The 14,378-nt window shown below is 51.1% G+C and overlaps 1 protein-coding gene across 1 annotated transcript; it reads right to left on the bottom strand.

Moving 5' to 3' along the window:
- Window positions 1–1,375: 1,375 nt before the first annotated feature.
- HDAC3 (histone deacetylase 3) lies at window positions 1,376–13,717 on the bottom strand. The gene is made up of 15 exons (XM_058815108.1): window positions 13,598–13,717; window positions 13,267–13,349; window positions 10,694–10,836; window positions 7,807–7,888; window positions 7,582–7,638; window positions 7,436–7,491; window positions 6,044–6,177; window positions 5,715–5,795; window positions 5,551–5,624; window positions 5,369–5,433; window positions 4,583–4,672; window positions 4,417–4,475; window positions 3,897–3,976; window positions 3,451–3,608; window positions 1,376–2,873 (listed from the first exon to the last, which is right to left on the bottom strand). The coding sequence occupies exons 1-15, from the start codon at window positions 13,650–13,652 to the stop codon at window positions 2,804–2,806; spliced, it is 1,287 nt and encodes a 428-aa protein (XP_058671091.1). The 5' UTR covers window positions 13,653–13,717; the 3' UTR covers window positions 1,376–2,803.
- Window positions 13,718–14,378: the final 661 nt, after the last annotated feature.

The raw sequence follows: 14,378 nt of genomic DNA, 5'->3' as shown, positions 1-14,378 counted from the left end.
CAGCACATCCCAAACCAGCTCCTGTCAGTGCCAGTGTGTGCTACAGGGCAAGCAGGCTCTGGTGTGAGGTGTGAACAGCAGCCAAACATTCCAGCTGTGCTACAGAAAATTTGGGAGTTGGGGAGTTCCCTCCAGGCTCTGATAAACACAGGTGGGAACCAGGGAAGGTACAAACACTCCCCAGAGCACCCTAAACAACAAGGATGTTCTTATCCCAGTTTCCTACTCAGGCACAGGGGTGCACAAGGCTCCCAGCCATGCTGCACTTGTGGAACAGCCTGAGCTCCAGGAGATGTTACACTGAGTTCATTAACTTGGGGTTGCTGTGTTTTGGGGCTCAGAGGTAAAGCTTTTGTTTTCCTGCTTTACATGTGAGCCCCAAAACAGAGCAACGACAAGTGATTCTTCATGGGATTCTTTCTGTGATTCTTTCTGGGAAATTACGACAGAATATTCATTTCTCCCCAGGAGGGAATCTCTGGGAGATTCTGAGCAGGAAGGGCAGTGCCAGCCTTGCCCCATCCCTGGTGCCAAGGGGTTTGCAGGGTACAGTGCGGATGCTCACAAAGGGAAGTCACAGAGGTGCAGCAGGAGCAATCCCTGCCCTGTGCCCTGGTGACAGCCAGGCCTGACAGTGCCCAGAACCCCCAGACTGCCCTGAGAACACAGTCAGGACTCTGCTCCCACCCCAAACCCCTCTGTGGGGCTGCAGTGTCTGCACCCACCCAGGGCTGCAGCAGGGCCTCGGAGCCTCCATAGAATCGCAGCGATCCAGCTGCCACCTGCTGTCCGAGCACAGCTCTGCACGGGCAGCCTCAGTGAACAGGGAATTCAGCCTGGTTCAGGTGTAAATATCCTCCCATCAGGGGTATTGCCAGGGGTGGGGCAGCCCCCGCTGCTCTGGGCACCCTGTGATAGGGCCTGCCCACCTGCCAGGGGACAATTCCTGCCCAATATCCCTCTGGCAGTGGAAGACCATTCCCTGTGTCCTGGCACTCCAGGCCCTGCTGTTGCAGTTTGGTACTTGGACAAACCCTCTCTGACACTCCTGGTTATGACATTACCTTCCCACACGACATTTCCTTTCCCTGCTCAGTTCTCCCTCCTCAGTGAAGAATCCTGATCCACCAGATCCCTCCTCACGCAGGAGCTGTGGCAGACCTTTGATCACCCTTCTCCACCCCCAGTCTAATCCTATCACAATTTATTTGTGAGCTGTGTCAGACCTTTGATCACCCTTCTCCATCCCCAGTCTAATTCTATCACCATTTATTTCTGAGGGATTTCTCTGGACACCAACACCCTGGCTTATTGCCTGCTTTATGTTTTAGTGACCAGAACTACAGAACAGTCCCCAAAAGGGCCTTGGGACAGTGAGAGTGCAAAGTGCAGAGGCTGTTATGGACACTGCAACTCACAGAAATTATGGCATTTAAAATAACTGCAGGAAAAATCTCCTGAATTGGCTTCCTGCAAAGCTTTTGCTGGACTCAGAGGCATAACAGGAGTGTCCAGTCTCTTGAAAGGGAGTTCAGGGTGCTCCCCTCATGTGCAGTGATGCCAAAAACTCACCAACATTTACTCTGAGGAGCAGAATTCCCTCCATTCCTTCAGACAATGGAAGACACTGCCCTGCCAGGGACGTGCTCGACCCTTGGGAGAACAGGAGCCACAAAGGTGTGGGGATGAAAGAGACAAACAACAGGTCAGGTAAGAAAAATACTGCCTCTTCTTTAATGTTCAAAGACATCAGTAAACAAACAGAACCGTACAGACAGAGGCTGAACCCCCCACCTCCCCCAACAGCACGTTCCAAACCACCACAGGGACCAGCTGAGCACTCAGGACAAGGAGCAGCAAAATCTGGGATTGGAGGGGTGGCCAAGGGAATTCTCTGCTGGGTGAAGGCAGGAACAGAGCACTTGCAGGAAGCAGCTTCCCTCACCCAGCAGCAGAGCAACATCTGCTGGGTACAGCCCAGACTGTTTCTCTCAGAGCAAACAGCCCAGATCTCTTGCTGACACACAGCAGGGCCATGTGTGAACTTGGGGAACACAGCTGGAAGCTACATTAGAGGTGCAGGACACACTAAGTACTGACCTGGGCAGCCAAACCTCTGCTCCACAGGGATTTAAGCCTCCCAAGGAATAAACACAACAGGGAGGTTGTGTCCAGCTCAGCAAAGTGCTGCAGAACTCGTTTGTGAATGTAGATCTGGGTGTGGGGGGAAGGAATGACCTTATGCTCTGCACACATCCTTCCATCCCACTCCACTGAGCTGCTCCAAGGACATCCCTACCCCACAACTGGTCTTATCCAATAATTCCTGGAGCTGTGGAGCATCAGCTGCTTAGCAGGGACACCAGGAGCAGCTCTCAGTGCAGGCTGCAGAGGACAGCAGGGTGGTACCTGAGGGCAGGCCAGGGACAGCAGGGTGGATCCTAAGTGCTGCAGAGAGGCAGAGATCGTAGGCACAGCTGCTCCAGCTCCCAGCTGGCTGGCAGGAGCCTGCAAGGGAGCCATGGAGGTGGCTCAGGCTCTGGGGCAGTCCCACAGCTGCCAGCCAGGACTCAGCAGGGCTCCGTGCCCACAGCGGTGACAGCCAGAACCGAGACGTGGTGACAAGTAAGGAGCACACGTCACCTCCGTGCCTCTCCAGGTGGCAGGAGCCTGCAGTGGGGCTGGCTCCGCTGCCACCACACACAGTCTAAGATGGAGAGAGGGCTAAAGTGGCTCCTGCAGGGCCCAGTTTTGTGCTCCAAGCATCAGTGTCCAAGGCGGGAGGCCCCGCAGCCCAGAGCCCTCAGATCTCCACGTCGCTCTCCTTGTCATTGTCATGGTCACCATCGTAGAACTCATTGGGAGCCTCAGGCCTGGGGGAACAGAAATCCCTGTCAGGGAGGGGGACAGAGACCTGGAACCCCTGGGGCCTGAGAGAGTGTCATAGCAGGAGACCACAGAAGCTCCTTGGGTAAAAACAAGAGGCTCAGAAGTGACTTCCCCACTCATGGGCTTTAAGGTCTCTCCAACCCCAAATTCTGGGATTCTGTTGTAGGAGGATAGAATATAAGTAAATAAAGGTAGTACAGAAAGTAATCTTACCCCCTGAAGAGTTGCAGCTGGGTTAATTATTAAAGACTAGGAGCAGGCCTGATTTTAACAGGCCACAGCTGTAGCCAATAAGAAGAGTGTTATAAAAGAGTGGGTTTGTTGGGTGAGGGAAACTGGAGTCAGCTGCTGCAAGAAGAAGGATCAGTGCCTAGAGGAGTGTCTATGAGAAACATCGGGGTGGTATGAAACTCTAGCAACATGGAACCTTTGCAATATAATAGAACTCTTGCAATATAATGATAACATTCTATGACTTGTTCTAGGACTCAGATGGACTCCTCTGCACCTCCTCCCAGGGGCAGAAAGGGAAGCCCATTGCTCCAGAAGAGGCTCTGGTACCTGTTGTAATTTTCCTCAGAGCCCCTCTCCTCAGGATCAGGCTCATCCGTGCGGTCGTAGCTGAGCAGGTCCGAGGGCACGTCGTGGATCTGCACGCTGGGAGCGTGGTTCAGCATCTTCAGGTTCTCAAATATGGTCTGCCTGATCTGATCCAGGTACTACAGGGACACAACACACAGGGATTACCACAGGGCCATGTGTCACAGCTCTGTCACCTGCCTGCATCACCTCTGTGCTGGCCAATAACAACACATTTGTGCAAAAAATCATTTATCAGAGCAGAGTGAATTAAATTATTGCCACCCAAGCAGGAAACACTGACACAACCCAGTTGTTGTTTCTCTTTTTTTTTGCCCTGGGCTCTAGCTGGTTTCACAGGACAGAGCATCAACCACAGGGTTTTGGAAATTGCAAGGTGATATTGCAGCATGGCTACAAGCACTCACCTGCCTGGAGTTCTGATTCTCAATCCTTGTGCTGACATCAGGGTGAAGGGTGAAGTCTGGTGCAAAGTACTCAAAGTACTCTGGGATGGAAGAGGCAGAGTTAGAGCACAGAGGGCCAGAAGCTGTGCAGAGAGCAGAGCTCAGCCTCCCACGTGCCTGGGGGAGAGCAGAGCTTAAAAAGCACAGTGGTATTCAACCCTGAGTGCAAGGGATTAGACAGACCATCAGGAAATGGTACAAACTGAATCACCCTGGACACACATGGCTGTGTCTGCCCAGCAAAGTGGGTGGTAGGAAATCAGAGAATGGTTTGGGTTGGAAGGGACCTTAAGTCTCATCTCATTCCAACCCCCTTCCACTAGAGCAAACCCCATCCAACCTGGCCTTGGACACTTCCAGGCATGGCTAAGGCCATCTCCAAGGTCAGGAAGTGCTGACACTTTGGCTCTGGTCAATGCAGAACAGAACATCCCAAGAATTCCAGCTGAGCTCATGAGGAGAAAAAGCAACTCCAACTTACCACTGTAGGGGAGCTCATCACTAATTGGTTCATCCACAAGCAAGGAGGTTTCATAAGTCCTGAAAAGATGGGAAAAGAGGAGCTGAGTTCATTGAAAGGGACATGGGAAATGCAGGGATAAATCCCACAGAAGTGCCCTGAGGGGCAGAGAGCAGAGGGGACTCACCAGCAGCGAGCCACGTTCCGGACTGTGTAACCTCCTCCTCCCAGCACCAGCAAGGGGATGTTGAAGCTCTTCACATACTCCACACACTCCCTACAAACCCCAAACAGGAAAATGCCAGAGCTGGAAACTGCAGCACAGGTTCTTGTGTCAGAAATGTCCCCCTGAACTCCCAACAGCACCATGGCTGCTGTGATACACCTGGAGCTTCCACCCAGCAATCCCCAGCACAGGGGCTGGGTGGGGAAGGACCTTAAGGCTCATCTCATTCAGCCCTGCCATGGCAGGGACACCTTCCACTGTCCCAGGCTGCTCCAGCCCCAGTGTCCAGCCTGGCCTTGGGCACTGCCAGGGATCCAGGGGCAGCCCCAGCTGCTCTGGGCACCCTGTGCCAGGGCCTGCCCACCCTGCCAGGGAACAATTCCTAATTCCCAATATCCCATCCATCCCTGCCCTCTGGCAGTGGAAGCCATTCCCCTTGGCCTGTCCTTCCATTCCTTATCCCCAGTCCCTCTCCAGCTCTCCTGGAGCCTTCTCCTCTCCAGGTGAGCACCCCCAATTCTCCCAGGCTGCCTCCAGTCCTCAGGTCCATCTCCATGGCCTCCTCCTCCTTCACCACCCCACTGATCACCTCCTACAAAGCCTCATTCTCAGAACACCTCTAGTCACACAAAAGTTAAAAAAACCCCAGAAACTACTGGCGGGTCAAAGCCAAAGCTCCAACCTCACAGCAGAGACTCCTTAGAGCCCTTCAGGTGGTTTTTCTGAGCCCAGCCCTGCTGTACTTACCCATGGCCTCTTATACTGAGGTTAAAACATCCCAGCCGGTCACAACCCAGAGAATCAGCACCACACTGGGGAACAGAAAAACAGTTTGGCATTGCTCTCCAGATCCACACCAGGGGACAGAAGGTAACACAGACACAGCCCTCTGCAGGCATGAATGTCTGCACAGAGGTTTGCTTCCTTACCTGCAAGACTATGCAAGTAGGCTGATAGTAATCTACCACCTGGTTAATGACTGGCTGGAAGAGGTGCTTGTAACCTTTGGAGAGAGAGGTGGATTTGTCATGGCTCTGGAGCAGAAGGACCAGGAAACCCCTGGGGCCAAGGGGAAAGGGGAGGGAACACCTACTTTGGTCATCGATGCCATCTCGGAGGGGCACGTTGAGACAATAGTACCGGCCACTCTCTGCACCAACCTCATACATGTCACCTGCAAAACAGGACAGGCACAACTGCCCTGAAGCTTCAGAGCTGTGCAAAGCCAGGTCTCAGCTGGGCTGAGTCTTTCCACTTAATCAGGACCCCTTTCTTACAACTAACTACAGCTCTGTTCCTCTCTAATCACTTTCTCCCACCATTTCCCCCCCGCAGCTCGAATTTTGTGATTTCCTCTTTTCTACTCCAGCAGAGCTTCCAAGGGATTCTGAGGCAGGTTCCCACTAGAAATTCAAAACTTACCTGTGCCAGGAAAGAAATAGTTGCCATATTTGTGAAATGACACAGTCATGACACGATCTGTCAGGTAGAAAGCCTCCTGCACACCATCCCCATGATGGATATCAATGTCGATGTACAGCACCCGGGGGTGATACCTGTGGGATACACCAAAGCTGGGATTTCAAACATCTGAACACACTCAAACACCTTCCTTTGATGTGCTTGGAAATTGGTATTTAAAACATTTTCTTCTGAGGTGGTTGGAAATGGATATTAGAACAAAAAGGTTTTAAATAGGGCCAGAAATATCTTGGAAAATAACTTGTTTAAGCAGCTGGGTGTTCACGAGTTGCAGATTCTTGTTTCCAATGTGCTCATAGTTAATCTTTAAGAGCTCCAGTGATTTTAATCATATCAGGAAATGAAAGGCAAGCTGGCATGGAGGAGGTGGGAAATGGAGCACTTTGTCCCAGCTGGTGAGCACCAAAAATTCCAGGCTGGGCTAAATTTACTGGGGAAGCAGCCAGAGCCACAGAGAGAGAAGCAAACTCAAAATGCAGTCACCTCTGCAGAAATGGTTCCTGGAAATGGGCACATAAATAACACGCCATGAGGGGTAACTGGGCTGTACTTGAGGCCTCTGGTGGATGGAATTGGAAATGGGAGTGCAGAGATAGCCAGGGAAATCCTGGGGTTCCAAATGGAGCAGGGAAGGGGGAACAAGGAATCCCATTACATCCCATAAATCTGACTTTGAGAGCAGGTAAACTTGCCAGCAGTCATGTAACTATTGTTTGATCAACTCCAAATCCTTTCTAATTCCATGACAGCTTGTCTGAGGTTCAGTGACAAGGAGAGCACTTTGAAGTACCAAAAAAAAATTAAAATAAATCAGATAAATTCAAGAAACTAAAGGTATTTCTGTAACCTTTCCTCTCATTCTGAATTTATTTTTTATTTCCTAAAGTGAAAAATAATCTGACTCTCTTCTATGGAAATCAAGTGTCCTTTCATCATCCATGTGCAGCCCAAAACCTGTTCTTAAGATGCTTAAACAACTCCAGAAAGATTTGAGTCATTTTTGTGTCTCCAGTGAACCAAAACTTGCATTCACCTACAAAAGGCTCACTGTGGCAAAAAGGCTGAGACTCAGGAGCCCTGAAATGGGATTGAAGAACTCTTCTATATCCCTCAAGCTCCCTTGAGGGATAACAAAACATCTGATTCCAACAAAACTGGAATCAGATGTTCCAGTGCTCAAACCCTTTCGTGTATCTTACAGGTAAGGACATGACAAAAATGAAGTTTTTGGGTTTCCTGGATTCCAAGAAGGCAGATGAGGCAGGGAAAGAGAGAAAGCAGAGGGAAAGCACAAAGCAGCCAGCAGAGCTCAGCCCTGGGCCCTGTCCTTACTTGAGCAGCTCCAGGATGCCGATCACGATGTCGTTGACGTAACAGAAACCCGAAGCCTGGAAGGGAGAGAAACCCCAAGAGCTTTAGGATGAGATCAACAGAGGCCCCAGGCCCCAAAGACAAGAGGAATCCACAGATCTCATTACCTCAAACTTTTTGGCATGATGGAGACCCCCTGCCCAGTTTATGGCAATGTCACAGATCTAAGAGAGGAAAGAGAAGTGAGTTTAAAGTGACAATATGGTGACAACTGTACCCTCCTTCCCAGTGCCACCTGCCTGTGCCAGGGGTCCACAGCACCCTCCTGGCTTTTCCTCCTCCTCCTCCAAAGCTCCAGCTGGGTTCCACAGGATCAGCACTCAGCCCCTTACCTTGTTGTTCAGCTGTGTTGCTCCCTGCAGGGAGGCCCCAGTGTAACGAGAGCAGAATTCAAAGAGGCCTGGAAACACTGGGCTGAAAAAGAAAGCACATTCCAACTCAGAATCCTCATTCCTCCCCTTTTCTGCAGAGAAAAATGAATCAAACTGGCCAGGGGTAACACCTGAGCAAGAATAAAGCTCAGTTCCCTGTGAAAGAGTTAATTTGGGATCAGGATCACTCTGACCCTGCCTGTAACTCACTGAGCCCCAGCAGGGGAGTGAGCTGCCTGCAAACACAGAGGGGAACACAGGGAAATTGAGAATGATTCCCAAAGCTTCCAAACCAGCCTTGAGAAGGTCCACTGTTCCCAAAACCTGTCAGAGTCTCCTGCCCACAGCTGGGACATGATGAGACACTGCTTCAAGAGATGGAGGGACTGTCACAGCTCTGAATCTCAGAATGATTTGGGTTGGAAGAGAATTTAAGTTCGTCCTGTTCTACCCCCTGCCATGGCAGGGACACCTTCCACTGTCCCAAGTCTCATTCAGCCTGGCTTTGGACACTGGGGAGGGATCCAGAGGCAGCCCCAGCTGCTCTGGGCACCCTGTGCCAGGGCCTGCCCACCCTGCCAGGGAACAATTCCTAATTCCCAATATCCCATCCAGCCCTGCCCTCTGGCAATGGGAGCCATTCCCTGTGTCCTGTCTCTCCATGCCTTGTCCCCAGTCCCTCTCCAGCTCTCTTGTCAGCTCCTTCAGGTACTGTAAGGCCACAGTGAGGTCACCCTTTCCCTTCTTCAGGCTGAACACTCCCAGCTCTCCCAGCAGAGCTGCTCCATCCCTCTGCTCATCCTGGTGCCTCCTCTGGATTTGCTCCACCAGGCTGATGTTCTTTGTCCCCCAGAGTTGGATGCAGACTCAAACTCTTACCAAAGACAATTGCCACATTCCAGAAGAATTGGAAGCTCTTTCAGAACAAGCAGAGTCTGCAACCCAACAAGCCCAAATCTAGAGGCAGAAAGAAGCACTGCAACACCCCAGTGAAGGGAAAGGAATCCAGGCGGCTCCATACCCTATCCACATGTCTTAGGCTGGAAATGGGGGTGTGTATTCTATTGCCCATCTGTCAGAGCTGGGGCAGTTCTCTGCTTTTCATGGGGCAGTTTTTCCTTTATCTCTCCAATAAAGGAAAAACCAAAAGCCAATCCTCCCTGCAGGAGATCTCTGCTGTCCATGGCCACTGAGTGTCCCTGCAGGGCTGATCCAATCCCAGCATCCCATGGGGAGATGCTCCGCCCAGGGGAGGAGCCAAGCATTCCTACCTGGATCCAATCTGAGCCTGGCACAGCACAGCAGCCTTTGCCCCCTGCATGGCCAGAGGAGCAGCTTTCTGCTGCCCTGCATGGCCAGAGGGAGCCCAGGCCCATCTGCAGCAGCCCTGGAGCTGCAGAGGAAAACTCCCCCCTTGTGCAGGATCCCTGCTGCAGCAGAGCCACAGCTGGCACTGCAGGAGGGCTGAGCCCCCATGGGATGGGGCTGGGACACCCCCTGACACACAGGGGGCAGGGCATGGTCTGACTCTGGCAGGGCTTTGGTTTTTGTTTGTACTATTGCATTTGTATTTTAATTTTCCTAGTAAAGAACTGTTATTCCTATTCCCATCTCTTTGCCTGAGAGCCCCTTAATTTCAAAATTACAACAATTCAGAGGGAGGGGGTTTACATTATATTTTCTGAAAAATCCTTCACCACGATTTCTTCTCCTGGGAAGCTGAGAAGCCTCAGAGAAAAATGAAAACAATAATTATCTGACTTGCTTCTCCTGTATTTTGCTGCATTGGAATGTGGTTTGGAGATTGTTTATCCAACATGTGAATTGGTTTAACTTAATGACCAATCATGGTAAGGCTGTGTTGGGACTCAGTAAGCAGTCTCGAGTTTTTCATTCGTATCTTGTTAAGCCTTCTGTAAGTATCCTTTCTCTATTCTTTAGTATACCATTCTTTTATATAATATAATGTCATAAAATAATAAATCAGCCTTCTAAGAACATGGAATCAAATTCATCATTTCCTGTTGGGAAGGATGAAAGTTTGACAAGAAAGTCTCACAGATATGTGCGCTTGGCAGAAAGATTTTTAAATGTAGAAGCTGAAGAAGGAATAGAGATGGAAGCAAGTTTTGATATAGAAGAAAAGAATTGCTGAGCCAGTCTTACTGGATAACCATGGAGGTAAAGGGTGTGTTAGTTAGAAGGGGTTTTTATGGCTTAGAGCAAGGATAAACCCACCCCACACAAGATGATGTTTTTACCAAGCAGAAAAATAGCACAGGCAAACAGACATGCTGATGTTGCAAGTAGAAAAAATGTCTCAGAATTTTCCACTGCAAAAAATCTGAAAAACAACTTCTAGCTTAAACTGTAATGTACTGACTTTTAGTGACTGGAGAACAGTAACATGAATATGGTAATTACAGTAGTTATGATAGGCTATAGGTCAAAGTTAAGGTATAGATTGGTTCTGCTGTATTAAGATGCTCAGTAAAGAAAAGTATAAAATGCATTGTAACCCAAAGAAAAGTATATAATGCACTGTAACCAAAACCAAAGGGTCTCCAGGCCTGCCTGCAGCTGGAGCTGACAGCTGTAGGCACAGCTCTGTCACCCACAACCCTGGACTGCTGTAACTCTTGGATACAATAAACATCTCTCATTCAGGCTCTTAAAATTTTCCTGCCACAGGAGACCCTGAAAATACCACAGGAGGGGCTTTGCATTTCCATTCCAGGGGAGGCTCCTGCCTTCCTCAGCAGAACCTGGCTGTTCAAAGCCAGACAGGGCAGGAATAGCACACTGCAGCAGGGCCCTGGGCAGGGCAGGGCAGCCCCTGGGCACTCACCAGTCATCACCCACGTTGAAGGCGTTGAGGCTCTTGGTGAAGCCCTGCATGTTGTTGGGGCTCACCCTCTGCAGGAAGTCGATGTAATCCTCGGAGTGGAAGCGGCACATGTCGTGCTGGGAGGCCTGGTAGGGCTTGAACACCTTCCAGAGACAAAACCAGCAGTTATTTCCCATCCAAACTCTGCTTCCTTGGGCTGGAAGGAAGCTCAAGCTAACTGACAAGTGGCTTGCACGAGGTACATAAAAAATGTGCTAACACTGGTAAAAAAAATGTGCTAACACTGGTAATTGTGTTCATTGAAATTCAGCTGCTCCATGGAACCTGCTCTCCTCTCATTTTCCCTTTCATAAACCCAAATCTTGCCTCTCCTGACTGCAGCTCCTGCTACAAAATTTCTTTCTACCCAATGGCACATTCTCCTGCTTGGGCAGCAAAATAAATCACACCTTTTCCTTCCCTGGGGGATCCTTCCTTCCCCACTCACCAGTTTAAAACCTTGATCTAGGGGTGCTTCTGATCCCTCTGTAAGATTTACTCACAGGTTCCAAATTATTTGGGGAAAGCTCCTAGTGAGATGGAAGAGGTCCATAAGTTTTGTTTCCTTTGGAAAGGAAAATGGGGGGAATGGCCAGGGAGGTGGATGGACTCAAATCCAGGACCTTGTGACAACACAGGTTTGGCACTTGGGGCACATCCCTCAGTAGAGGGGAAGTTAAAAATTAACCCCACTGAGAGAGGGAATTTAATTGATAAGAGATATTTTCTGTGATGCCTCTTATTTAAATTTCTCTTATTTAAAGCAACCACTTCACAGACAAAGTGGAACATGAACATAACAGAAGATGCACAAGCATTTTCCAAAGGGAAATTCCTCAGGACAACTGCAGCATGTTCCTGTTTTCTGTGCTGAGTATAAAACCTGGGCATTTTCAGAGCCACCATAAACCAGAACAAGCCCACCTCCTCCTCTCCTGGTGTTTTCCATGTGGAATTTGGTATTTCTCAGAGGCTGCTGCCTCTGACAACCCAAACAGTCCCAGCTGCTCCAAACCCCTCGTTTTATTTCTCCTGACTTTGCCAGTCCCTGACTGTTTGGAGATGAAGATTTTCAGCTTCCTAGTGGCAGCTTGTGGAAAAAATAACCCCCCAAAAAAGAATTTCAAGACTAAAAATGTACAGGCAGCCCACTGCCTCATTCAGGCAGGGATTTGCCATTTACAAGTGTTAGGTCAGAACAGGATTTTTGTTTGTTCCTGCAAGGAAAAGCCCAACTCTGCACAAGTTATTTGTGGAAATAGTAATAAAAAACAAAACAAAACAAAACCTCTGGGGAAGCTACTTGTGGAAATAAAAAAAAAAATATCTCTGGGGAAGTTTCTTGTGGAAATAAAAGAAAAACAAAACAAAAACCTCTGGGGAAGTTACTTGTGGAAATAATAATAAAAAACCTCTGAGGAAGTTACTTGTGCAAGATACTTTTGGAAATAAAAAAAATAGTCTGGGGAAGTTTCTTCTGGAAATAAATAAAAACAAAAAGAAATTCTGGGGAAGTTACTTGTGGAAATCCACACAGTGACAGTAAAAATCTGTCAGAGAAACTCTGCAAAGGCTCTCCAGAGTTCCCCCAGGTGCTGCATTTCTACACAGTCACTGCCCTGGATGTAGTTTTATTAATTAAGGAAACTTTTCTTATATCTAAACATCTGAAATTCTTTTCATAGATTGTATCTCAACAGTTGCCTGACCTCAGCAGCTCCCTGGAATCCTCTACAGCTGCACCAACAGCGCAGGACTGAGCTTTAAAATCATCACTGAGCACTGTCACCCACCCACCCCTGGGGTCCCCCAAGCTCTACAGCCATCACTGAGCACTGTCACCCACCCATGGGGTCACCAAAGCTCTAAAACCATCACCAATCACTGTCCCCCATCTGTGGGCTCCCAAAACTCTAAAGCCATCACTGAACCTGTCACCCATCTGTGGGGTGCCCAAAGCTCTACAGCCATCATTGAACCTGTGGGGTTCTACAGCCATCACTGTCACCCATCCCTGGGGTCCCCAAAGCTCTACAGCCAACACTGAACCTGTCATCCATCTGTGGGATCCCCAAATCTCCAAAACCATCACCAATCACTGTCCCCCATCTGTGGGCTCCCAAAGCTCTGCAGCCATCACTGAGCACTGTCACCCACCCTTGTGGTCCCAAAAGCTCCAAAACCATCACCAGTCACTGTCACCCACCTGTGGGGCCCCCAAAGCTCGAAACCCATCACCAATCATTGTCCCCCACCCCTGGGACCCCAAAGCTCTAAAACCATCACCAATCACTGTCACTCCTCCCATAGCGTCCCCAAAGTTCTACAGCCATCACTGACCACTGTCACTCACCCTTGTGGTCCCCAAAGCTCTGCGGCCATCACTGAACATGTCACCCACCTGCAGGATCCCCAAAGCTCTACAGCCATCACCAATCACTGTCACCCACCCCTGGTGTCCCCAAAGCAGCCCTGGGGGCTCAGGTTAGAGCCTGGCTGTCCCACCCGCCCGGGCGGGCCCACGCGTGGCTTACGATCATTTTCTTGTAGAGGCCGTAGTGCAGCACCAGGCTGTGCGTGAGCGCCAGGCGGTGCGGCTTCATGGGGTGCCCCGCGCCTGGAACGGAACCGCGCGGGGATTAACGGGGCCGCCGGCGGGGACACAACGGCCGCTGCCGCCGCCCGCCGCGCTCCGCTGCAGGTCCGGGCTGAGGGGACGGGGGGAACCGGGAGAGGGGAGCGGGATGGGGACAGGGAGGGCAGGGCCAGGGCCGCGCCCCCGCCTCCAGCAGGCCCCGCACGGCCCCGGCCCCACAGCAGCGCCTCCGCCGCCCCGCCCCGGGGCTGCCCCGGCCCCGCTCGCACCGTAGTGGAAGTTGCCCACGTCCGGGTCGTAGAAATAGGCCACGGTCTTCGCCATGGCGGACAGGCCGCGCCGCGCGCCGCGCTCCCGCTTGCGTCATCAACCCGCGACACTCGCCCGGGCCGGGACCGGGCTGGGGCGGGGCCACGGTAAACACCCACCCAGAAAGGGGCGTGGCTTGGGGCGGGGGCGTGGTCACTGTGCGATCCCCGTGTCAACCCCGGCTGCTCCCAGTTACTCCCAGTGTCACCCCCGGCTGCTCCCAGTTACTCCCAGTGTCACCCCCGCCTGCTCCCAGTTAGTCCCAGTAGATCCCAGTTACTCCCAGTGTCACCCCTGGCTACTCCCAGTTACTCCCAGTGTCACCCCTGGCTGCTCCCAGTTACTCCCACTGACATCCCCGGCTGCTCCCAGTTACTCCCAGTGTCACCCCCGGCAGATCTCAGTTACTCCCAGTGTCACCCCCAGCTGCTCCCAGTGTCACCCCAGCAGATCCCAGTAACTCCCAATGTCACCCCCAGCTGCTCCCAGTTACCCTCAGCAGATCATCCCAGTTACCCCTAGCAGATACCAGTTACGCCCCCCAACAGATGATCCCAGTTACCCGCAGCTGCTCCCAGTTACCCCCAGCTGCTCCCAGTTACTCCCAGCAGCTCCCAGTTTCCCTTCTGTGGGCTTGCAGCTGCCTCCCAGTCATTCCCAGTTATTCCCAGCTGCCTGCTGGTTCTCTCCCATAATTCTCCACCTGCTCCCTCAGGTGCCACCATTGCTCCTCCTCCTCAC

Source organism: Ammospiza caudacuta, chromosome 16 (genome assembly GCF_027887145.1).
Source record: "Ammospiza caudacuta isolate bAmmCau1 chromosome 16, bAmmCau1.pri, whole genome shotgun sequence".
Taxonomy (NCBI): Eukaryota; Metazoa; Chordata; class Aves; order Passeriformes; family Passerellidae; genus Ammospiza; species Ammospiza caudacuta.
Note: the sequence above shows the minus strand (reverse complement) of the source record. Positions and strands in the feature narration are given on the sequence as shown.